The sequence below is a fragment of the Mytilus galloprovincialis genome, chromosome 5, assembly GCF_965363235.1.
Source record: "Mytilus galloprovincialis chromosome 5, xbMytGall1.hap1.1, whole genome shotgun sequence".
In the NCBI taxonomy this organism is placed as follows: Eukaryota; Metazoa; Mollusca; class Bivalvia; order Mytilida; family Mytilidae; genus Mytilus; species Mytilus galloprovincialis.
The window spans coordinates 10,327,040-10,354,458 of NC_134842.1; the positions used below are offsets into that span (position 1 = coordinate 10,327,040).

General features: G+C 31.6%; 1 protein-coding gene across 6 annotated transcripts in view; it reads left to right on the forward strand.

Moving 5' to 3' along the window:
- Nucleotides 1–27,419, forward strand: part of LOC143075118 (uncharacterized) — a 103,026-nt gene that overhangs the window by 65,654 nt on the left and 9,953 nt on the right. For 2 of the 6 annotated variants that reach the window (XM_076250419.1, XM_076250426.1), the window contains exons 4-6: nucleotides 18,960–19,065; nucleotides 19,798–19,898; nucleotides 20,343–20,504. The exons of 1 other annotated variant lie outside the window; for it this stretch is intronic. In XM_076250419.1, the coding sequence (XP_076106534.1) occupies nucleotides 18,960–19,065; nucleotides 19,798–19,898; nucleotides 20,343–20,504 (369 nt within the window). Of the gene's footprint in view, nucleotides 1–7,367; nucleotides 7,490–7,560; nucleotides 7,701–11,720; nucleotides 11,811–14,760; nucleotides 14,898–17,809; nucleotides 17,980–18,959; nucleotides 19,066–19,797; nucleotides 19,899–20,342; nucleotides 20,505–27,419 lie in introns of those variants that run through there. 3 more of the 6 variants (XM_076250425.1, XM_076250423.1, XM_076250422.1) reach the window with 3 other exon arrangements.

Sequence of the window (27,419 nt, forward strand, 5' to 3'; positions counted from 1 at the left end):
GGTGACCTATAGTTGTTAATGTCTGTGTCATTTTGGTCTTTTGTGGATAGTTGTCTCATTGGCAATCATACCACATCTTCTTTTTTTTTTTTATATCTCCCGAACATCCTTGTCGATTGAGTCAGACCAGTCTCCCGATCACGTAACTTGTCTTGATCGGGGTTGATCGAGTTGATCTGATCGGGAGTGTGAACCTAGCTTCAGCGGGCCATAATTGTTTATTTTAACTGCAAACAATGTACTGCAACAATGAATCGCCACGGTCGGGTATTAATTTGTGTAAAGTTAACTCCTAATATTGAATCATAAATGTATATCGACCGAATTGTCTGTGTAAGATGGTAGCTATTTTTGTGAACACTCTATGTTGAGAATATATGTAGTATTGACGTGTGTGAAAGGGCGGATATTTATTTTATAATGTTGGCGCAAACATAACGGGGTTCTCCATATTTGTCTTCTATATATTGATAATAGTTAAAGAAGATATTCGTCGCTGAAATTCAAAATTATAACATTGTTGCAAACAGTTATCAAAGGTAGCAGGATTAGAAATTTAGTACGCCAGACGCGCGTTTCGTCTACATCAAACTCATCAGTGACTCTCATATCAAAGCTAAACAAGGAAAAAGTTGAAGAGCATTGAAGACCCAAAATTCCAGAAAGTTGTGCCAAATACGGCTAAGGTAATCTATTCCTGGGATAGAAAAATCCTTATTTTTTTTTTTTAAATTCTAAGTTTTGTAAGCAGAAAATTTATAAAAATGACCACATTATTGATATTCATGTCAACACCAATACTTTGGACAGAAAAAAAGTGCCATTAGTACATGTAAAGTGTATGAAAAAAATCTCATTATAATCATTTCCCGCCAAATTTGAATGACTTATATCAGTAAAACAAGCACACGAACCGGTTTACAGTTCCTTCATGTATATACAATCAATTTATAACAGTCTTTTTAAAAGTGTTATTTATTAAAAAAATAACGAATATCCTCAAAGTGAAAATATACAATGCATTACAACTATGAAATAAACAAAATTTTTATTTTAGCCACTGTGTATGTTTATTTTTTGGGTTTTTTTTTTTTTTTTTTTTTTTTTAATACAAGCATAAAAAGAATAAAATTTACCTGAAAATTATAGTAATTCCTTTTCCGTAAAATTTCTACTTTAAAAAAGAATTAGGTGCGTGTGTATCTCTACTGTGTATTTGAATATTCAGATCATGTGATCAGTTTATTGTTACCAACAAAAACTCATAAATAGTATCAAGTTTTTGTAAACACAGGTCAAGGTAGCGTTCTAAAATATAAATTCTAATAAAAGTTGATTTTTGAAAAATTCTAACATACATGAATGAACAACTAGTAGTGTTTTGTACTGGGTATGGATAGTAAACCTCATATTGACAGAAACAAGTGCCTGTGCAAAATTTCCTTATTTTCTAAAAAATTGCCCGCCAAACGTCTTCCACCAGTTTACAATAAATGAAAAGATGAAATAGTGATTCTTTTACATTGCAAAAGTGACACTTCCCGTTTGAGCGATTCATTTTTTGTAACTTTTCTTCAGTGTAAATTATATTATGTAGTAACTTCCATTGAAATTGTTTAATTTTCCTGTTAGCTAAATTCTTATTCAAAGTTTCCCAAATGTAATCCCATTTCATTCCCAAAATGTAAATTCCACTTCAACTGACTATTTGGAGCTGTTTTATTCTCATAAAAGTATCTAATATCTTTAAGGCATAATTTTATGGCATCAACGACAACTCCATTTTTTATAAATTGACAAGAATTTATTATTTTTATAGGTCCATCAGAATGACTATGTATGCTAGAGTCTGTTTTTAAAACGTCAATTTGTTGAGGTGTTAACGAAGATTTAATGCGACTATATTGTGTAATCCAATTCCTTTTATCTTTAAGACTGTTAAATATATCAAAAGAAGTTTTAAAGGATTTATTGTTTAAGTCCCATATATCTTTAATTTTTTTTATTCCACTGGAGGCAAAATTTGCATAATATAATGCATGTCCCTTGAACTTAAATTTACAATTGCCGAAAATATTTTCTTCTAAAAGGATGTACGTGAAGTTAGCAACTGGTTCGTTATTCGATATTCGATATTCAATATCCAACCGGCTGCTAGCAGTCAGTTCGTTTTTCAAAATTTAGCTGAAAATCATAAAAAAAAAATAATTTAATAACATTTAAAGCATGATTTTGATAGTTAGAGGACTGATAAAATACGTAGGAAATTGTTTCATGACCTCTTCAAGCTGTCGTAAATTCTCGTTGTTTCGAATATAAACCCTTTTCTAACTTGCATATATTTGTTTTGATGTAATATAAATTGTTGTCAATAAAAAAACTTCAAAGATGTACTTTTATTCAGGATATTTCTTAAAAACAAAAAGAAAATCCGATAACTCTAGAAAACTTTTAGGAATACAATTAGAAATATTTATGGACTCTGTATATATAAAGGTTGTGTTAGAAGGATTCCCCAGAATAATGTCATATTCGATATCTATGGAGGTCTTATAGCGTCACTTTTCAGCTAAAACTTGTCAAATTGTTAGGACAAAGGGCACAGGGCAATTCTGACAGCCCCCTTATCTCTCAATCTTATTAATATTATGCAGACATTTAGTCAATAGGCAGATACAAACATGACTAAAAGGAATTTGGGTACACTTCCTGTCTCTCATTTCCCTGTGCCCTTTGTCCTAAAATTTAGATAATTTTTAGCTGAAAAAAGACAATGTAAGCCCTCCATAGATATCGAACATAACATTATTCTAAGATATCCTTCTAATACAACCTTTATATATACAGAGTCTAGGATTTAGTTCAATTTTGTGGACATCGAAAGAACAGGAGGGTCTGACCATTATTTAAGCGGTCTCAGGTAGATTTTCGCTATATATTTTGAATATCCAACTGGCACTTTGGGCCCTCCGTAAACATAGAAGACAGGAAGTCTACCCAAATTCCTTTTAGTCTCGTTTGTATCTTTTCGCTCCTTTGAACTATAAAACATCATGCTTTTAATGTTCAAGTATTATATTTTTTTATGATTTTCAAATAAATTTGAATATCCAACCGACTGCTAGCAGCCGGATCGATATTGAATATCGAATATCGAATAACGAACCGGCTGCTAACTTCACACATCCATTCTAAAAGGTCCTCTTTCATGACCGATTTTTGGATTTTCTGTAAGTCAGTCCAGGAAATTAAAAGTTCTTTATAATATTTGGACATTTGTATTTGCTTAAAACATGTAGTGTCCGAACAAGAACATATAAAAAAGTCTGTATCATATTTTTCGTCTAGTGACGTTAACCAGTATTTTCCTATTGCATTCCATTTTTGTGTTTTTGAGTTGACAATACTGTACATACTTTTCACTTGTTTTGATTTAATAAAGTCCCTTAAGTTTATCATTCCTATCCCCCCTTTTTCTTTCGGTAAACATCAGACTGTTCTAGCGATTTGGTTTGTTTTCCCATCCCATATAAAGGACCATATAATATTATTTATTTGTTTTTCGTATATATCCGGGATACCTCTCATTTCAATTTCGTATCCAATGACGGACAGTACAAAGGATTTAATAATTAAAACTTTTCCCGTAAATGTGAGATCTCTTGATTTCCAAACTTCCATACAGCTTTTTATTTTATTTATTTTTTCTAACCAAATTTGATCTAAGTCCACCCCATATCCATGTAGTACCCCTAATGCTTTCACAGGACGCTTAGACCATTTAATTTTGTTAAATTTTGGTTTTTTATTTCGCCACTTGCCTAAATACATGCCAACAGTCTTATCCATATTCATTTTAGCCCCCGAAGCATTTTCGTACAGTTTTAAAGTTTTAAATGTTTCTTCGATAGACTCCTCGCTTCCCCCCTTCCATTCATTTTTCCATTTCGTTTCGACATCGCTAGAGCTATGTGTTTCTTGTAAGCATATTACATCAATGTTTTTCTTTTTACACCAATAAAAAACGGCATTTCATTTTTATTGTCTACCATACCATTGACATTTCAACTAACAATAGATATCGACATCATATAAAGTTATATAGTGAAATAATGCTGTCTTTTGTTCATTCATTTTACGTGCTATATAATATATATATAAAAAAATATTTATACACAAATATATGAATAGAAAGTCTCATCAAATTTACAATCGTAATATTCTTTTCTTAGATATGACACCGTCACAGTTGACTGGGGTGAGCATACACCCGTAACCGTTATTTTCAACTATAATTAAGTAAACCACTTTATTCATTTTTCCAACTTGTGAACTAGGCCGAAACCCACATAGGTTACTAAAAATAATCATGGAAATTTTGTTTTCTTCGATCAAAACGGAAAATAAACATGTTGTATACTTTACTTTTTCATGTTTTTGACAACACATTTGCAGTTTCATCGTGTAGTTAACGTTAGTGAACATACACAAGTTACAACAATTCATTGAAATATTAATCAATTTTACATTAAAGGGTCGTTGTTCATGACATAGCCCACGTGTGTCCATGTAAATAAAGATAAACATAGGAATTTTACAAACTGTTTAAAAATAGCATTGATTTGAAAATTGTTGACAAACTTGAATTATACAGATGCATTATAGCAATTTAGATTTTGGCTACAATTTAAAAAAAATCATGTACTATATATATTGTGAATAGTTAATGTATTCATTTACAATCATATCGTCACCCGACGATTTGTTATTTTTTATATGTTTTATAGCTTTTAATATTTCTTCAGCTGTAATACTTTCATTTAACATAGAATTTGAAGATTCTTGGCTAACATCATTGTTAATATCATAAGTATCTCCTTCATACTTATTTTTGTTTATATCTTTAAAAAAATTAAACAATGACTCAGTGGTGATATTACAATTGTTTTTATGTTTAACTTTATTCCAAATTTTCCAAAATTCCCTGGGGTTTTTGAATCGCATATTTCTCATCTTAGTGCGCAAGTTTTCGTTATATAGTTTAATATTCTCGTCCATGACTTTTTTGTAATGTTTTTCTGATTGTCGAAGTCTTTCTTTAAATAAATTAGAGCCATAGTGTTTATAAAGTCTTCTGCTTTTTCGAAATTCTTGTCTATCTTTTTTACAGTCTTTATTATACCCATCTTTGTTTGAAAAATTTGTATAATTCTTTATTAACCAACTAAGTACATTATTGCCAAACATGCCTGTTTATTATAAAGTTTAAAGGAAGCAGCAGTTATAAATAGAGGACGCTGTATTATATATATTAGAATATATCCTCATTTTTTAAATGTTTGTCGTGAATATTTAGAACATATCATTGATAAATCATTGACGAATACTGGGTAGGATAATAGATATAAGAAGATGTGGTATGAATGTCAACGAGACAACTCTCCATCCAAGTCACAATTTCTAAATGTAAACCATTATAGGTCAAGTTACGGTTTTAAACTTGGTACCTTAGTCCACGCTGAACATCAGGCTATAAAGGTCCCAACAAATTATATACAAAAAGTCATGATAATACATGTATATATATTACAAAGAAAATGGAGTAAATTGAGTTTATATCAAGGAATATAAAACATCAACCCTGCTACTAGACCTTTTCAACATCTCTCGACACCGACTAATAGTGACACCTACAGTTTACAGGTAAAACGGATAGGTCGTCTCAAAGACAAGAACCATCATGATTACCAATACGTAACATATTGGATTGGCGGTTATATACTGTCTTGACTATATAGCTTCAGAATATATATCAACCAAATAAATAAATAAATATTTGTCTCTGTCATATAATATTTTAATTTTGTATGTATTTACACGACATTTCATGTTGAATTGATTAAAACAAATACAGCAACCATTCTGCATCCTGATCCGCTTTCTCTTCAATTTTATGATTATGTGAGTCCTTTACCAAATATTTGCCGCATGCAAGTAACGATTAATTTGTTGGTGTAAAAGCTTTTATGAAATTTTCCAAAATTTATGAAAAATAATTACTGGACTGTCCGTACGTCCGTATCACACTTATGAACACGACCAAATTGGTATTTTTCAACCGATCTTCACCTTAGTTGATGTACATATTCAATTTCTGGAGGGATAATCACATATTGATTTTGTAGGTCTAAGGAACTTGAAAATATCACATCTAATTTTTTTTTATCAACGGCGGACTTCTCCGCTTCAAGATATTTTGTTAGAGTTGATGTTTTTCATGAGTAAATTTTGAAGAAAAAAAATATAATTGACTTCTCGTTTTAATGTTACAACATCTTGAGCAGTGCATTTTTTTACATATCTGTGTGTGGAATTTATATTTCAAATTGTTAGTTAATACTTAGAGCTTGTTGACATTGCAAAATCAATATGGACAGTGCTAAGCAGGGGTTTAGAGATCGGCGGCTGATGTCCCGAGAACAACATACCTTGTCCCTTCGTCATAGTGTCCTTCCCCCGTTCCTGAAAATGACCTTTGGGTTTCTTACAAGAAGTTGATCAAATTTCGTTTATTTTATCTATACACTGTCATTGCTATATTTTGTTTTGTTTTCATCGGGTCAGAATTTATTTCTCTATATCAAATTTCCGGAACAAAGTTTTGTTCCTTATTCAAGTTTTTTCGTACTTGAGAAGAATTTTTTTGTATCTCATCTATGACCATACATAAGAGAGGTTTTGAATCAAAATAGGGAGAAATAATCCGCTGCATTTTCCGGGGGACTGTGTTCTCCTTAGAGACAAAGTTTATCCAAATCGTCATCCTTTAGTTACACCATTTACAACACCTCAAATTAATCATAAGCCATAACATTTTAGGAGAAAGAGCAGAAAATTTAATCGCGTGATTGGTGAATACAGAATTCAAGTGGAACACCAAATTGGTGAATTGAAAATACACAAAGTATTCAGTACATTATGGAGGCACGCAAGGCAAAAACTAACAGACATTGTGGAAACATGTGCCGCCCTTGTCAACAGACATAAAATATTGTTTAATTAAATATCAACTACAATTAATCATGCTTTGTTCTTTTCATTTTCCAAATTCCACCAGAACAGCTAGAAGCTCAACGTCTAAAAAGATGAAATGTGACTTAAAGTCCATCATTTTCTTTATAATAAATTAAAAAAACATCCATGTTATTTGGACTCTGTAGGAAAGTTCTATCATTGTCAATGAAAGCAATAAAATCAATAATGATTTAATTTTTTTTAATTTTTGAGACGACCCCTCATATTTTACCTGTCGTAGTCGTTCTCAACTGTAGGTGTCGATAGATGTTGAAACGGTCTAATACAACTATAGCCAAATATAAACATACTTCCAAAGTAAGCTCTTGTTCGAGGATTGTGTAAGGTCAATGTAGCGAGAAATTCCTGCACCCGGATAACTATTGTTATAAAAACAACACAGTCATTCTTACATGTAAGTACAAAAGGGGTAATTTAATACCAATAAGACGTTAATCCAGTTTTAATTTCAATTTGAATATAAATGTAAACATACCAGCTAAAGTCAGTCGTGTGGCTCAAATCTATTGAACCATGTTTCTTATTGTATATTATTGTATGCTAATTGAATCATGAAACGGACATTTTTTCGACATCTCACATTGAAAAGCAACGAGTGACTACAGGTATGTTACGTACATTTCAGTAGTTCGGATATCTGAACGTTTAACTTGCTCTATCTACATGTATTTATCTGTTTTGTTTGTAACACCACATTTACCAGTTTATTTTCAATGTCACCTTTCATTTTTTTTTTAAATGATATCTAGATACACAATGAACTTATAAAGTTCATACTGACCTTTGATCAATGGTCACTCTTTCATGGCTGACCATAATCGTACGAATCCACTTTACCTTTTTATAATCGGGTTGGAAACAACCGCCCAAATGAAGGATATTCCTTGACAAGGGATTATTTTGGTGTACAAAAAAAATACAAAAAAAAAACCACAGATAGTATGGAACTGTTTATAAAAACTTCTGATAGGCGGAACAAATACATGGTGACAACTTTGATACTGCCCTGATCTATAAAATCTCTACTCATCTATCTTTTTTTCTTTTTATCAAAAAAACTCAGTGGGATGTTTAGAAAAAATGTTAAATATTGTTTTGTTATTTTAAAAATTTTAATTTTACACATCGATAAACTAACCAAAAACTGACTTGTATAGTTAATTCATTGAACATATAGATTTGGTAATGTGTGTACATAAGTGGCTCTTGGGTTAAAACATTAAGGCTGAATATTTGGTGTACATTTATACATATACTGTTAGTAGTCTTTTGTTAATTTAGGTATAATGTCATTTTGTTTATTTCCTTGTATTACCTATTTGGAAATTAAAGCCAGACTTCTCTTAAACTAAGTTTTACTGTGCGTATTGTTTTGTGTTTTAGACTGTTGGTCCCTGTAAGGGCCACATGCTTAGTACACATTAACTTGGGTTCTAACTGGAATATTACACTTACAGCAGCAAAGTACGTTCTTTAATATTGCGACCGACCAGGTGGCAATGCTGTCAGACTATTGGTCTCTGTAAGGGCCCTCCAGTACACATTGATTTCAATACTATCGGGAAGCTACTGTTTCTAAAGCTTTATTTATAGACTAAGTTAAATATTAGTATAAAGAGAACATAAGCAATATTGAGTGCTCATAATGTCTATTATTTTTATACAAATATTATTAATTCTACTCCCTTAGACAATTAATGACATACAGTTTTTTTTTCATTGTTAAAACAAGGACAATGCAATTTTAAATTATCAATATCACGTATTCTTGAACACCATACCAAAATGCTGATTTGAACAAAGTATGAACAACAAAATTGGTAAAAATGATATTTATATAAAACGTTAATTTGGCTAGTATACATTTTTAATACACTTTTTAAAAATACATTACTTTGACAGTTTTCTGTAACTGAAGGAAAAGACGGATTTTAAGAACCATAACCTAGTGTGATGCTAATTAGTTTTATAAAGTACGACACATTTTGACTGCACTACATATATTTCTATAACAAGCTACATGTAATAAGCAGATGTGTCAAGAGTGCATACATGTACTTCTCTCATATTGTGCATTTTAAGATTGTTGCAAGAATAAACCAGATATTTAGTTGTCGTTTGATTTATCAGAAGCAAATGTCAATCAGAAGCAAATAAAACGGCTCTGTATATGAAAGAGATGGGGGGCGGGGGGGGACCTGCACGAGGATACCTTAAGGTGTATAAACATTGCATCAAATATGACTGTTAAAAGTCCCATAACTATGGAATCAAAGTTTTCCAATAAAAAGTTGGTCTACATTTAACCCTAGCAGTCTTAAGTTTGAAGTGATATAATCTTGGCATAATATAGTTTAATAAGTCCATAATATTTAAAAAAATATATAATATCTGATGATGTTAGTTCTAGAACATTTAGGGAATCATTTGAGACGTACTGGAGTTTGTGCGCGATGTATGGAACATTGCCTTTATTTTTCAAGTACCGTTTATTTTGAACGACGTATAAAAAAAATCTATATGCTTTTGTTATCGTTATACTCCATAATAACAAATGTAACTAACTTTTGGTCTTAACAGGATCTAAAGCATATTCAATGTTTTAATATCATATGCATACAAGTATCGGACTTCTCTTGAACTGAATTTTAATTTGCGTATTGTTATGCGTTTACTTTTCTACATTGGAGGGGGAGGGTTGAGATCTCATAAACATGTTTAACCCCGCCGCATTTTTGCACCTGTCCTAAGTCAGGAGCCTCTGGCCTTTGTTAGACTTGTATGATTTTTAATTTTAGTTTCTTTTGTACAATTCGGAATTCAGTATGGCGTTCATTATCACCGACATAGTATATATATATTTGTTTAGGGGCCAGCTGAAGGACGCCTCCGGGTGCGGGAGTTTCTCGTTTCATTGAAGACCCATTGGTGGCCTTCGGCTGTTGTCTGCTCTATGGTCGGGTAGTTGTCTCTTTGACATACTCCCCATTTTCATTCTCAATTTTATCCTTATAACATGAAAAATAGCATAACATGACAAAAAGTACAAAATTAATCATATTCAAATATACAACTTGCACGTCAATTTTATATAGGTCGACACAGTGTTTAATTAAGATTTCAATACCATGTGCATCCTTTAATATAACATGACAAAAAACATATATCATACTCAAAAGTACAACATGTAGGTCAGTGTGTCATAGGCCGAGACGTGTTTAATACATCATTCCCCAGTACAAAAAAAGCCATCATACAAAAACATTTTCTAATTAGGAACTAGAGCGGCTTTTTTTCCGTAAGTAGTACTACTTACAATTTTCAAATATATATACGATAGACAAGTTTAATTATATAATTATTTTGTTAGTATACTTATTTTTTTATTTTAAAAAGCGGAAGCGCTTCATACTAAAAATTTGCGCACGGTCAACGCTTTTACAACCCTATGAAGTTACAAAAAGAAGCATTCAATACTTATAATTACATTTTTTAGCTATGATCATGAAACACGAATTTTATAATTGTTTTATTTAATTCACCTGTGCACTTTATTGTGGGACCGAGTGTCATCATCCATGAAAAGTTTTATTGAGTGATGCAATTGCTTTATGAATAACACGTGCTGTGCAGTTAGCCAATCAGAATAACGTATTATGATGAAACATACATCTAATGTAATTATTTCAGGAAGCATTATTATCATTACAAACAGACGTAACTCATTTTTTAGATAAACCTATAGCAAATACAATCACAAATATTAATGGTGCGTCCACTTAATTGGCTAATATTTTCACTCATGCAGCAGATACATATATCACTTGAAAAAGCTAAAAACCAAAAAAAAAAAAAAAAACTACAGGTAAGTACAAAAAATGGTTTGATAAGGATCTGCAAAGTTTGAGACAAAATTTGATGAATTATGGAAAAGTTTTTTCAAAATATCCCAAAGATCCATATTTAAAAAAACATTTCTACAAACTCTATCGTGAATACAACAAAAGTAGAAAAATAAAGCAAAAAACTTACAAAAATAATTAATTTATTACGAGAAACTTGAAACACTTCATGACAACAATCCTAGTTTATACTGGAAAGTTTTAAGTAATTTACAAGAAAACCACCTAGTGAAAAACACTCAGATACAAATGAAAACTGCATTACACCTTCTATGTGGTTAAAGCACTTTCAAGGATTGAATGAAGGAAAAGAACACTTTCTTTCAAGAATAAATGAATTTGAAGGAAAACTAAAAAGCTTGGAAAATGTCAAATGTTTCAACGAGCTTGATTTTCCAATACCTGAGAGTGAGATTGCAGATGCCATATCAAAGATTAAAAAGAACAAATGTCCAGGTTTGGATAAAATCACAAACAACATGATAAAATGTAGTCAGTCAGCTCTCTTAAAATGTTTTAAGAAGCTATTTAATGTCTGTTTAAGCTCAGGAATATACCCTACAAGCTGGGCAGAGGGTTACATAACACCATTACATAAAGCACATGATATTCATGATCCGAAAAACCATCGTGGATTGACAATTACAAGCTCGATAGGCAAATTATTTAATTGTGTTTTAAATTCACGTTTTGACAAATTTTTAATTAAATTTAATATTATAGATGAATGTCAAATTGGTTTTAAAAAGAAAGCAAGAACTTCTGACCACATGTTTGTTTTGAAAACGATTATTGATAAGTATTGTAATTCAGGTAATAGAAGATTGTATGCCTGCTTTTTTGATTTTCAAAAAGCATATGATACTGTTATTCACACTGGTATTAAACTGAAACTCTTGGAAATCGGTGTTGGATCTCTATTCTATAACATCATAAAGAATATGTATGCATAGAGCAAATCATGTATCAAGATAAATAATAACTTAACAGAAATTATGGTGTCAAGCTTGGTGTTAAACAAGGGGATAACCTTAGCCCTAATCTTTTTAATATTTTTATTAATGATTTACCAAAATACCTACATACTATAGATGATACTATAACCTTGAACAACCGTTCGGTTCATTGTTTGATGTATGCAGACGACATTATTTTACTATCAAGTTCTCCGGAAGGACTTCAAAAGAAACTTGATTTACTTGATCAATATTGTAATGATTGTTGTCTTACTGTAAATACCAACAAAAAAAAAAGTATTAATATTCAACAAAGCAGGCAAACATACCCAACATATATTTAAGATTAAAAATGTGCTGCTTGAATGTGTAAATAAATACAAATATCTTGGTATTCACTTTTGGGCATCAGGATCATTTTCCTTTGCGCTAGAAGAACTGTATAAAAAGCCTTAAAAGCATACTTCAAATTATCAAAAGATTTATTGTCACTGAATCCTTCTGTTAAAACTAGTATGCATGTTTTTGATCATACAATTAAACCAATCCTATTATATGGTTGTGAAGTGTGGGGAATGTTTAATCCATTCACATCTAAATTTAGGAATGGCTTGTTAACCTTTCATCAAATTTATGATAGATGTCAAGCAGAAAAATTGCATCTTAAGTTCTGTAAATATATTCTTGGTGTCCACTCAAAGGCAACAAATATAGCTGTTTTATCTTAATTGGGCAGACTTCCTTTATATTTCAATATTGTAAAAGCTATGGTTAAATACTATAACAGGTTAATAACAAATCAGTTCATATCTCCACTGCCAGATAGTGCTTTTCATGAATCAATATTTTTATATGATGCAAAAAAAAACCTTCATGGTATAGTAGTTTCAATGTGATATTATATAATTAAAAATTATTAAGTCTGCTAACTCAATGAACAACCAAAACATACTAAATGTAAATAGTAAGTTTATAAAGAATTGTTTTTTACAAGAATGGGAGCAGACATTACAAATACATGCTGGTAGTAAACTATGCTCTTATGTACTTTATAAAAATAATTTTGTCTGTGAAAAATATTTATCTGTAATCCACAATTTTGTTAGTAGAAAAAATCTGACAAGGCTGCGTGTTTCAGCACACTCCCTTAAGATTGAAAAGGGAAGGTATCAGGGTATTCCTCGACACGATAGAACTAGTACCAGATGCTCAAGTTCTGAAGTTGAAGATGAGTTACATTTTCTTCTTAATTGTACCTCATTAAAAAATGAGAGAAGTAAATTAATACTTTCTGCTAGGAAATATTGTGCTAATTTTGATATGTTAACAATTAAAGACCAGTTTATTTGGTTAATGAGTAATGATATCAAGGATATCTTGTATGAAATGTGTGATTTTATAAAACAAAATGAAAAATACTCATGATTCATACCATTGTTTGTATATTTTGGGTATTCTCTTTTTTCTCTTGGAGCATTGGGACAGGTTGTACTAGAGGCTGCATCCAAATCCAAATATTTTTACACAGAAATTTTACACAATATAATACTATGTCCTTTAAGCACCTGCCCTAGGTGGCTCCTGCATATGAAGAAGCTTGAGTGTCCTTTAAGCACCTGCCCTTGGTGACTCCTGCATATGAACAACAATACTATTTGCTCATATGCATCAGCCACGAGGAAGGACTTAACTCAAAGTTGTTTTTTTTTCTATAATGGATGTAATGCTGCTTCTGGTGCATAGTCAATAGTCACTAAACATACAGGTTTTGATATGTGACTACATATATTATTATTAACTCAATTTATATTTCATGTTTTTTGTCAAACGTATTTCTATTTTTATTTTTGTTTATTGTCTATTGCAATTGTGTGATAAAAAATCTCAATGTACTGATTATGCCCGTAATGGGTCCACTATTGGAAATAAAATATATCTTATCTTATCTTATATAACAAAAAAATATATAATAAACGAATCTGTATACTTGTGGATGCAATATTGCATGATTTGTTAACTTATAAAATTATTTAATATTTAATTCGCTGTTACATAATAAGGCACTAAAAAGCCTAATTTTTATTTACCCCAAAAGTACACGAATAAATAACTTGATATGTACAAATTAACAAAACACGTTTTTTTCTCGAGGTACAATCCTCATGTTTAAATTTGTAATTATACCTTGATTCTTCGGATATCTGATTTACGAGATTAAGTGCGTGATTGTAGTTTGTTTAACACCCGGTGGTAAATATACGTTGAAAGTACGTCAATATGTACGTTGACAGTGGGTCTTCAAGTGCCCGTGGTCACGTCACGTTTAAACCCAGTGGGTGCGTTTACCCTAAAATTTCATTGTGGTACATTACACAAGAATGTAACCCTTAATCAAAATGTGTGCTATATGATTTGTACTGGTTTGGTATACAAAATAACAGTTAAAACTTTTTTTGATATATAACATTGATGCAAAATATCTCGGGCACGTTACATTTCCTTCAACTTTATAGGCAGAAATAATTATGACATCTTGGGTATTTTCATTTTTTTCTGTGAAGGCGTCACACAATTTAAAAAAAAAAACGCCTTTCAAGACGTCATAATTATTTGGACTACCCTAAATTTTATTTTTTATGTATGATTTATGTCAAAAAAATAAGACAGGTTGGGACAGTTTTATTTTTACTGTACAGAGAAGATTAAATGGTAAACTCATGATAGATCCATACAACATTCTGATTATAGTTTCCAAGGAGACAAGAAGTGACTTTATTTAACGTTCCTCTTTGCTATTTGATTGGTAGAGAAATGAAGACGAAAGCATCCACATCACAGCTAGTCGTTCGGAATCTGGTTGTTTCTGTGAAGACAAAGCACATTCTTTATGGAGTTAACACAGGGGCACAAAGTGGAGACCTTCTTGCCATTATGGGTCCTACAGGTAAACTAGTGTTTAATCAATCATGCATAGCTAGTAATTTTTGGGACTCTTCATACATGTAGCTTGATTTTTTTTATATGAACCAAGACTCCATGTTGAAGACCGTAAAAAAAACAAGTACTTTGACCTATAATGGTTTACTTTTATAAATTGTGACTTGGATGGAGAGTTGTCTCATTGGCACTCATACCGCTAGTCCAACTAATTATGACATCTTGAAAGGCTATTATATGTTTTTCTTTTTTAAAATAGCCTTCCAAGACGTCATAATTATTTGGACTATCATACCACATCTTATAATATTTATACATTACATATACTATTTTGAACAATGAAACTCTATTTGATACCATATTTCAAAAACTTGCACTCAGTTTATGAAAAAAATTCTCGGCGATTAATATGCAGACATTTTACATCAATGCCATGTATTACACATCTTTTCTTTCATGCAAATGCTCTTTTTCTTTTCTTCTTCTTCCAAAAATTTGCTTAGCACCTCTGGTGTAATATCGCATGAATTATCGCATTGTTTCTTTGTAATTCAAACACATTTTCCTATTCTCGAGACGATTTAAAGCTTTGCGGATTGCATGTCGTTGAAAACTGTTGACCTCCTGACCAGATGTATTTTTTTCATTTGTGTTGTAGAGTACCTGCCCCATCAATGTCTATCCAACAACTTACAGTGGAGATCACTTCTAACCTCTCATTAAATCTGTCAGAATCTGTCAGGAGAACTGTTCTAGGACAGTACGTAGAACTGTCAGCCTGACACCTTTTAGTCAGTTTTAGCTATAGAACAGATCTAACCTAGAACTGATTTGGTCAGACTGACTCATATAACAAAATTATTTGTCCGCATCAATCAAAACAGACCATATTTGACAGCATCAACCAAAACTGAGCATATGTGACAGCATCAACCAAAACTGACCATATTTACACTTTATTATGTAAATCTTAATATATATATAGCCGCATAGTAAATCACTTATAGTTACATATCACAATGGATTGTATAACTGAAATGACAGTATATATAATATTGGAATACATTGGCTACAAAAAAAATTCCACATCAATTTAGAGTACCAGCAAGTCCTTTTTTTTATTCAAAATATTGAATTGTAAACAAATTTCAGTAGTTTCGATATATCAAACTGAGTCGTTTTAACAAAATTATTTGATCGCATCAACCAAAACTAAACATATTTTCACTTTATCATGTAAATATATATGGCCTCATTGTAAACCAATAATATTTCTATGTCAGGACGGATCGTATGATAAAAATGACACTAACTTTGGAACACATTACACCTTATCGCGAATCCCGGCTGACCCAGCCGCTCGAACTTTTGAAGCATACAACAATCACTTTTCCATTGTGGCGTCAGATGTTTTGTTTTATGGCGTCAAATTTTACGGGAACCTGTGTGATATCCAGTAATGGCGGACAATTAGCGATAAGGTGTATTTATACCATTTCTAAAAATTTAGCGTGCCGTTATTTCCTCTCTGTATCCATAATAATGAACCGTCACTAAAGTGACTTTTTAAGTCAGTAGTTTGTGATGGTTTGTTTTTTTAAACAAAACTATTTAACGGCATCATCCAACACTCACATGACTGATTCATATACTTTATTTTAAAATAAAAAATGGGTTACATGTATGGGAAGTTCTCCTTCTTGGAATAGTACATACTGTTAGCATAATTTGAAGAAGGCAAAGAAAAATGCATGATTTTGCTTGTAGCCTAACGTCCAGTGGCAAATGTTTCATTCATGTTCAGATCGAGTATTTTTCTGACGTTCCAGACTCCCAGATATCATTTATATTAATCGTTATGAATAAGTCTGGCTAAATTGACGAGATAGTGCAAATGTACATAGTTTTTTTTTTTACGCTATACAACACTTATTTCATTAATATCCCACAATTCATCCACTGTACAATTTTCGTTTGAACATTTGTCAAAACAGAATTTTAAATTATGAATGTAAATCCAAGGCAAACAAGGTAAATTACGATTAAAATTCCATGAATTAAATGCAGAGTTATATTTAGGAAGAGCGCCTTAAACAATGATGTTTCATTTGCAATCTTATAAAAATATTTCTCCGATGAGTTGGATAACCTTCTATCCACTTCGATATTTGTACATGTAACGTTTGATCAGTAAAAAATATAGAAAATCTGCTATTATATAGTAGAGTAAGTGGAATTGATTTTTTTTGCTTCTAAATTCTAAAGTGCCCTTACTGTAGTGACGTCATTTAGAACAAAGTCCTGACTGATTTAGTCAGTTCTGCTGACAGTTCTACGGTTAGAACTGATTTGGACAGTTCTACCTAGAACAGTTTTAGACAGTTCTACCCTAGAACTGATCCTGACAGTTCTACCTAGAACTGATTTGGTCAGTTCTACCTAGAACTGATTCTGACAGTTCTACTTAATAGACCAGTTCTAGGACAGGTTAGAACAGTTCTATGATAGATTATTCTGACAGTTCTAATGAGAGGTTAGAAGTAATCTCCACTGTAATTCATGTGTTAATGCTTTCGCACTCCTTCAAAACTGTAATGCAAAAAATAAACAATTTCCACAATTTAAAGGTTATAAAATGATGCTTCTTGCAGCAGACCACTTGCGGATTCACCAGAGAGTGGTTTTAATGTGATTTATGTTTTTTTTCTTCATTTCTGCAACACTCAGCTTAGATAATACAACATCACATGATAATATTGCTTTACTTAATCATATCAATTCTTACATAAATGTGTGTATGTACATGTATTTGTTTATTATATTACTGTAGACATACACATTACATAAACATAATAAATCTGTGCCCGGTATTGTACAAAAGTAATACTCAAAATCCAAATGAAATGTTTTTTTATTTAGGTTCTGGGAAAACAACGCTCCTGAACACAATAGCTGGACGAGTTCAGTCAACGTCAGGGGAAATAACTATGAATGGACAATATTTCAATAAACATCTTAGACGTCGACTTGGCTACGTGTTGCAAGACGATGTGTTCATGCCTAGTTTAACTTTGTATGAAACATTATATGTAAGTAAAAACTATTATATATATATATATAAACCACTGTAAATATCGAAACTTCGAATTCACTGATCAAGGGATATCCAGAAAAGCGCTTTGCATTTAATACATACTTGTTATTTTCTTTTTTAAGAAAAAATGCTGAAAAGAAATCCAAAACCACCAGAGTTCACCCGTGGTTGCTGGTAGAGTTCGTAGAGTCGTGATTTGCAATCTTAATTGTTTTCTGGTAACTAGTAAGCGTTTTCGGACTCTGATTTGTCTTGAGTTTTTTAAAACAACAAACCGAAACAGACACGACTATTGTTTATTGCATGCTCCTTCAGCAGATTAAGAACGGCTTTTTGGTTAATATAAAAGAGAGGAGAATAATGATTGCCTATGAGACTATTATTTATTTCATAAGTGCCCAAGGGACGATGATTTAAAACATACTTCATGTCACCAAAACAACCCTCAATAATAAGCAAACTGACAATTATACTATTAAACATGTTTGTTTAATGAAAGACGGAAATCGTTTACTTAATATCAATATCGATCGATTGAATACTCATAGATACAGAAAAGAACGTTAAGTAACAATAATTAAAGAAAACTCTACAATACCACACAAAAAACAACAGGAACCTAAACAAAAATACACTGATTTACCTTTTGCTCGCAGTTTCTAATATTGTGACAACTGTACGTGCACTATTTTTTTAAGCCCCCTTTATGGGCATTATGTTTTTTTTTATCTGTGCGTCTGTTCGTCCGTCCATTCGTTCGTTCGTTCGTCTGTCCGTTCGTCTGTCCCGCTTCAGGTTAGTACACATGTCCCCTTTGATATGATCTTTCTAATTTTAATGCCAAATTAGAGTTTTTACCCAAACTTTACGGTCCACTAAACATATAAAATGATAGTGCGAGTGGGGCATCCGTGTACTATGGACACATTCTTGTTTTATATATATCTAACTTATTAATATCATTACTTTTGTTAGTTCACTGCAATGATTCGTATTGCTGAATCAGTGTCGGTGAAGGACAAACAAACCCGGATAGATGATATAGTAAAGGCTTTGGATCTGAAGAAATGTCTTCACACAGGTGAATATTAAAAACTAATATTGGCAATAAATGACAGACCAGAACTATAGGTTCGTTTTTAGATCACTTGACATGTACTTTTCATGATACCTAAAGAATAAAACATTTTGAATAAATTTATTATATTATTATTATGATTTATGTGGAATCATTCACAGGGTTGCTTACCAAAGAGAAACTCTTAAAAACAAAACAATAAAGTATGAGAACCTAGCGTAAAAGAACTATATGCATTTTAAATGTCCGAGACACTGTATCGTCGCTATAAGTAAGTAAGTAAAACTTTATTTGGATTCGGCATATTGACAAACAGTACAAACATAAGCTCTAACAAGGGTTACGATCCAGTTTCGTATTGTATCGTGCATTGTATAACATTTATCGGTTGCGTTTTATTTGTTTAACCAATAATTATTTCATGCCCGTTTATTATGCATAAAATAACAATGAATGCATCGCCAAGTCTGCAAATTATGTCAAACAGAATTAAGAGCGTTACGTTTTGATATCACTGAAAACTGTTGACATATTGAACAGGGGCATATACATGTGGTTTTGCTGCAGACCACTTGCAGATTCACCAGAGAGTTGTTTAAATGTGCATTGATGTATTTTGTTCTCATTTCTGCTATAGTGTCAACACTTAGCGTTGATAAGAAAGCATCAAATATATACTAATATTACTTTACTTAATCATATCAAATCTTATATATACAATTAATATCATTACAGTTATTGGGGACTTTTTTGTCCGTGGATTGTCCGGTGGTGAAAAGAAAAGGGCCAATATAGCATGTGAATTCCTGACAGACCCTGATATTATGTTGATTGATGTAAGAAAACTATAGATAAACCCCACCAGTCGTAATGATACATGTACGTGTATAACTCGATTTACTAGATATATCGAAAAATGATTTTTTTTATGGTGAATCTCAATAAAATACTTTACATATAAATGTGTGATATCGTTGCCAATGAGACCATTAACCAGAGACCAAATAAAGAGGAGAGTGTTAACCACTTTTAATCATCAACAATTATATGCATACCGTGGCGAAATTAATAAAAGTCCTCGACACAACGAAATGTTTAAGCAAGTCATAAGAGAAAGCCAACTACCTGATTTATGCCTTAATAAATACATTTCATGAATCGGTCCACTTAGTACATCGATGATGTTGCCCTTTAAAACATTTCACTAATCGGCCCTGTTTATACATCAATGATGTAATCATTTCAAGTGTATTCCTCACAATCTATTTGTTAATTTACAGGAGCCTACATCCGGACTGGACTCTACAACAGCACATAATCTGATGACTCAACTCAAAGACTATGCCACCCAGTACAACAAAACCATAATAGCTACAATCCACCAACCTTCTAGTCAAGTTTATCATTTGTTTTCTAAGTTGCTGTTGTTAATGGACGGTAAAGTAAGTTTCAATTGTAATTTAAATAATTAAGTGTCGAACAAATATTTTACGAAAATAAATGTTATGGTCACTTTCACATGGGTTTAAATATCAATGCATTGTCACAAAAATATTAAGAGAATCTTTTCATTGATGTTACATTGATTGTTGAGAAATGCGCCACTAGAAATGTGCAATTTTTTTCAAATTATCAAGACCATTTTATAATGCAGAAAAAGTAAACAACCCAGCTTCAGTAATCTGTACAATACATTTGTTCCAGTATTATTAAAATATTGAACATAATTTTTGTACCACACTTTATAGTACATATATTTCTGATATATAAATGCTCTAGACAAATCTGCTGTGGGCTACCTGAACTCTAAATAGTGTTGCACCTTCTCATCATTCTGTTCGTTGGTTCGTTCGGCCGTCTCCCGCTTCAGGTTAAAGTTTTTGGTCAAGATATTTTTTGATGAAGTTGAATGAAGTTCCAACAATTTAAACCTTAATACACAAGCAAGTAATCAATATATCAAACTTTAATTTTGGAATCAAAATCAGAAAATGCTGTTTTTGTGATTGATTGGTGATTGTTAAACACCTCATCAACACAAAAATGCTAAATCGCAGCGATGTTTTTTGTGGGTATGGTTTTTGGTGGAAGAAGACTTGAAGTCTTCTGAAGGCCAATGGTGCCGACTCAGGTGTCAGACCACCAATTACTCCCTCCAATTTAGAACGTAAAAGTAGTCCTACTCTGACACAAAATAGTGCTTTTGATGTCATTGTTTACCTAAACTAACCAACAAATTTGCAGAAATGAAACTTTTGGTGAAAGGGAAATATATTTAGACCATTTTGAGCCAAAATTCACTTGTCTATGAGTTTGCATTAAAAATTCAGGATTAATGCGCTACATAGTACACTAATTTAAGATTTCCAGAAAACCGGGAGTTATTTTGGTAGTACCTGTCTTTTCAAGATCAGAAATTTGTTACAAGACTTTAAACATTGATTGAAAATTGGCATGTAGAAAGGTGATACATGTACAATTCAGGATATACCTGGTTTCCTTGAAGTTAAACTTAAGGTAAAATATTTAGAAAGCTGTGAAAATTGCAAAATTTGGTTGAACAGATAGGGATTTTTAATTGGTGGTCTGACACCTTTAAGGGAAATGCGGTGAAACCCCAAATTCAGAAAACAATTGATTTTTTTTACTTAACTGATCATATGAAGTGATAGTAGTCACATTTCAATCTTTTTGGGGGCAAAAAGTCACATATTGCAAATTTAGAGCCTTAGACCTGAATTTGTGCTATTTTTAGCTTTTCCCACCCTGACAATATGCTTTCACTTAAAAAAATGTCCCAAATTGTTATAAATGCACAGCAAGTTGTTTGCGTGGTATTAACATTAAAACATGGTTATTTTACCACCAAAAAAAGTTGTTGTCTTCAAGATTTAATGAAATTATTCGATTTTTATCCCTTATATCATTGCGTCATAGCATGTATATGGCAGATAACATAGCCTGATGTAAACATTGCAAAAACTCACAAAAATCCCATTTATTATCTCAAATGAAAGTTTTATACCTTAAGTTGTATCAACTGATAGTAAATAAAAACAGTTAAATGACCATGACTGCACTTGTTATCATTTAATAGTACCATTACTTACACCAGGTGTAAAAAAGGGGGGTCAATATTCCTTGACTCTTCAATACCTTGGATTTTTTACTTAACCCATTGTAAAAATTGTGGAGAGTCTTTTAAGAAGTAGAACAAACAAGAAAAAAATCAACAAAACTGATCTTGATATTGAAAGTTTATGTTCCTGTAGTCCAAAATGAAATTTTCAAGTATTTTCTATCAAAGTCATACATTACAGTCAGTTTAAATTGAGCTGTGAAATTTGTAATATAAGTCACATTATGCTCAGATAGGATGTTTCTGACTTCAAATTGACTAAGGATTAAGAATAAAGCAAAGCAAAGATTTCTGAGCAACTTTTTTGGCTCTTTAGGTGTCAGACCACCAATTACTCCCTCCAATTTAGAACGTATGTAAAAGTAGTCCTACTCTGACACAAAATAGTGCTTTTGATGTCATTGTTTACCTAAACTAACCAACAAATTTGCAGAAATGAAACTTTTGGTGAAAGGGAAATATATTTAGACCATTTTGAGCCAAAATTCACTTGTCTATGAGTTTGCATTAAAAATTCAGGATTAATGTGCTACATAGTACACTAATTTAAGATTTCCAGAAAACCGGGAGTTATTTTGGTAGTACCTGTCTTTTCAAGATCAGAAATTTGTTACAAGACTTTAAACATTGGTTGAAAATTGGCATATAGAAAGGTGATACATGTACAATTCAGGATATACCTGGTTTCCTTGAAGTTAAACTTAAGGTAAAATATTTAGAAAGCTGTGAAAATTGCAAAATTTGGTTGAACAGATAGGGATTTTTAATTGGTGGTCTGACACCTAAAATCATTGAATTCTCCGTATGCCGCATTCGTTTCTGTGTATTACAAATTCATAACAACTTCTGATTCCTGACACCGATTTTTACACATGATTAAGCATCTGAATCATTTAATTTGTAAATTAGGATTGAAAAACAATCACTATCGTAAATATGTACCCTTTTATTTATGTAAATTATTAGATTTCATCTCATCTACATGAACGTTATTTGTTTATTTGTAACCGGATGTTTTTACTGTAGATATTTGAAGTACGCATGCGTGAATTTGGTATCGGGACAACTCGCCCTGTTTACATGTTCGCCCTTGAAGTTACGAATTTGCAGACAAGAAGATTTTGTTTTTAATAAATAAAAAGAATCTATTTCCTATTAAATTGTTGTCTTTATTCATTGTTTTCCTTTGTAATGTGAATTAGATGCCCTTCTACTTCAATTGGTTTGAATCTATTTATAAAATTATTCAAGACTCAGTTGACAAGAGCAGTACGTTGCTGTTGGGAGAATTTTGATTAAACTCTAAATGCTCATAGAATAAAAAATATAATCTAAACTGAATGTACCTCCTTCTGAATAATTTATTGCAATATAAATATGAATCCCTTTTGACAAGAGAAATCTGACTTTTGTCAGAAATATTTGTTTCACATGTGCAAAGGTAATCACGTGTGGCGGCCATATTGGTTTGTTTACAAATATGTGAAGAAGCCTCTAGAACCATGACCTAAACATAAATAGTCTTCCGAAAACGTTAACTTTATGCAATACTATTTTATCAATCATGATTATTTTCTTAAATTTAAATTTGATTATTTAAAGAAATAAAATTATAACAATTACGATTTTTAGATTAGAGATTCTACACAGACATGCTTTGATCTATTTATAGCCAAATTAGTTTACCTGTGTGAAAATGTAAATAATGATCTAAATGGATAATAATTTGTTTACTAAACAAGTAAAGACAAACTATGGATGGAAGATAATAATTATTTCAGGACATTTGATTTATTTTAATAAATATAGGATTTAAAAACTGCAAGTGCAAACAAATTCTTCTTCTTAATAATAACTGGACAGGATCCTTTAAGCTTTATACAGTAAAAATAAAGGGGACACCCCTGCCTCTACCTTATCACATATGTACAAAGAGCTCATATCGCAAATGTTCAATGTTTGGTTTTGCTTTTATATACAGTTTCTGCAGAATGCAAGTTCTCTCGGTATGCAACCTATAGCACATATCGGTAGACATTTTTAAAATTTTGTCTAAATTGGTACAACTGTTACAATCAGGATTCTACTCAATCGTAGAAATGGAAGCCATTGTAGGGATGACGCGCTACCAATTTTGCTCATGGAAACCGATAAATTTATCCACATTGTACCATTACGATCCTTACATGTCAGTTGTATTTTAAAAGACAAATGTATCAACTAGCTAATGAGCATCAGTTAATGATCTTGTCTGCATTGTTTCAACTTAAAACTATTGTCTGATCGGTTGTCAGGTGGAATTTTGAAAATTCATAAACATTTAAAAAAATTCGAATAAAGAAATTCGTAGAACGGCAGACTAGATTTTTTATTGCATAAAGACTATAAACCCTAGTTTTCACACACAGAAAATTATATTTTTTCAAAACTATGCATTTCCATCATCCAACTTGAAAGACTGTCGTCAAGTACTTTCAGTAAAAAAAAAATAGCTGTTCGAACACACCTTCTCTATTTTTGTGTCTCATTAGATAGGTATTTCACATGACCCATATATTTCATCTTATAGTACTGTTATTTTTTTGTGTTATAAAGTCAATCTGTAGCTTTGATATATAAAAATGGTAGAATCTGAAGCGAGACGATGTATGAAATAATATTACTTTGTACGATATCAAGACAAAATATTCAACTCAAACACGCCCTAACATAAAAAGGTGCACTCGATTTTCTCTTTTCGATACAATTGTTACCCATTTTATGGAATTTTTTCTTGAGTCTCATAATGGAAGGGCAGACACGAAAATTTTTGAACTAATAGATTGATATGTTTTCCGTCAGTGGTAATTTTTTCAAAAAAATCGGAGGTTATGCATTTTCTTCATCCAACTTGAAAGATACCCATGTCGTCGACGTGAAATCTAATTGTTCTGCTTAACCATGTTCTAGATAAATCAAAAACTTATGCAAATGGTGTTTTTAAAATAAAACACCTCGTAATTGAGAAAAAAATTGTAATTTTGTTTGTTTCTATTAACTTTTAAATTTTTTGTCACTATAGTAAACAATACAGTACACATTTATCGCCTTCTGTAACAAAGAGCTTCGATTCTTTTGTTCTATTGCAACCTGGTTTCCGACTGTGTTAATATCAGGCAATATAAATGTACTGTCAATAATCAATTTAACGATATCAACTTGATTTTTATACGCCCGTCAAAATTTTGACGGGACGTATTATGTTATACAAATGTCCGTCCGTCTGTCCGGCGTAAACATGTCGCACAGTAACTTGAGAGCGACCTATCCAAATTTCATGAAACTGATAATGGTTGTTTCTTATGATGGTCAAATAATCTGTATACTTTTTGATGAATATAAGATTAAAACTGTTTGAGTTACGGCACTTTGTAACTAAAACAGGGCGGTGTTTTTTTCACATGTCGCACCGTATATATATATATATATATATATATCAAAAATGATTTTTGATTATTGCTTAAAACTTTACACAATTCTTAGTTATATGAATCTTAAGATCTGTATACTTTTTGGTGATGATTCAAAATTTCATTTTTTAGTTATTGAGTATTTTGTAAAAAAGGGGGAGGGGTTTTTGACTTGTCGCGCCGTATCTCAAAAACAATTTATGATTATTGCTAAAAACTTTACACACTTCTTTGTTATATTAATCAAAACATCTGTATACTTTTTGGTGATGATTAAAAAAAAAATATTTTTCAGTTATTTAGTATTTTGACAAAAAGGGGGAGGGTTTTTTTACATGTCGCGCCGTATCTCAAAAACAATTTATGAATATTGCTTAAAACTTTACACACTTCTTTGTTATACAGTCAGGATTCTACTTCGTCAAAATTATCTCCCCATTACACCAGTTCATATTCACAATCGTAGAAATGGAAGCCATTGTAGGGATGACGCGCTGCCAATTTTGCTCTCGGAAACCGATAAATTTATCCACATTGCACCATTACGATCCTTATATGTCAGTTGTATTTTAAAAGACAAATGTATCTACTAGCTAATGAGCATCAGTTAATGATCTTGTCGGCATTGATTCAACTTAAAACTATTGTCTGATCGGTTGTCAGGTGGAATTTTCGAAAATTCATAAACATTTAAAAAAATTCGAATAAAGAAATTTGTGGAAGGGCAGACTAGATTTTTTTAGTGCATAAAGACTATAAACCCTAGTTTTCACACACCAAAAAATTATAATTTTTCGAAGATATGCATTTTCATCATCCAACCTGAAAGACTGTCGTCAAGTACTTTCAGTAAAAAAAAAAATAGCTATTCGAACACACCTACTCTGTTTTTGTGATTCTTTGGATAGGTATTTCACTTGACCCATATATTTCATCTTTTAGTACTGTGATTTTTTTTATGTTATAAGGTCAACCTGTAGCTTTGATATATAAAAATGGTAGAATCTGAAGCGAGACGATATATGAAATATTCTTGCTTTAAACGATATCAAGACAAAATATTCAACTCAAACACGCCCTAACATAAAAAGGTGCACTCGATTTTCTCTTTTCGATACAATTGTTACCCATTTTTTAGAATTTTTTCTAGAGTCACATAATAGAAGGGCAGACACGAAAATTACTGAACTAATAGATTGATATGTTTTCCGTCCGTGGTAATTTTTTTTTTAAATCGGAGGTTATGCATTTTCTACATCCAACTTGAAAGATACCTATGTTGTCGACTTGATATCTAAATATTCTGCTGTTCTGCTTAACTATGTACTAAATAAATTGAAAACTTATGCAAATGGTGTTTTTAAAATAAAACACTTCGTAATTGAGACGAAAATTGTAATTTTGTTTTTTTCTATTAACTTTTAAAATTTTTGTCACTATAGTAAACATTGCAGTAAGCATTTATCGCCTTCTCTAACAAAGAGCTTCGATTTTTTTGTTCTATTTCAACCGGGTTTCTGACTGTATATTAATCTAAAGATCTGTATACTTTTTGGTTTTGATTCCAAATTTTATTTTAGTGATATTTAGTTTTTTTGAAAAAAAAGAGGTGGGAGGGGGGTGTCATATGTCACTCCGTATCTCAAAAACAATAAATTGAACAAGGCAGCCTGGGTTAGTGGGGCTGCTTTTATGGTCATTCAAATAACCTTTTATTCACCTTTTTCCACCTCACAGCTATCAGCTCTTTGATTATGATTATTTCTACT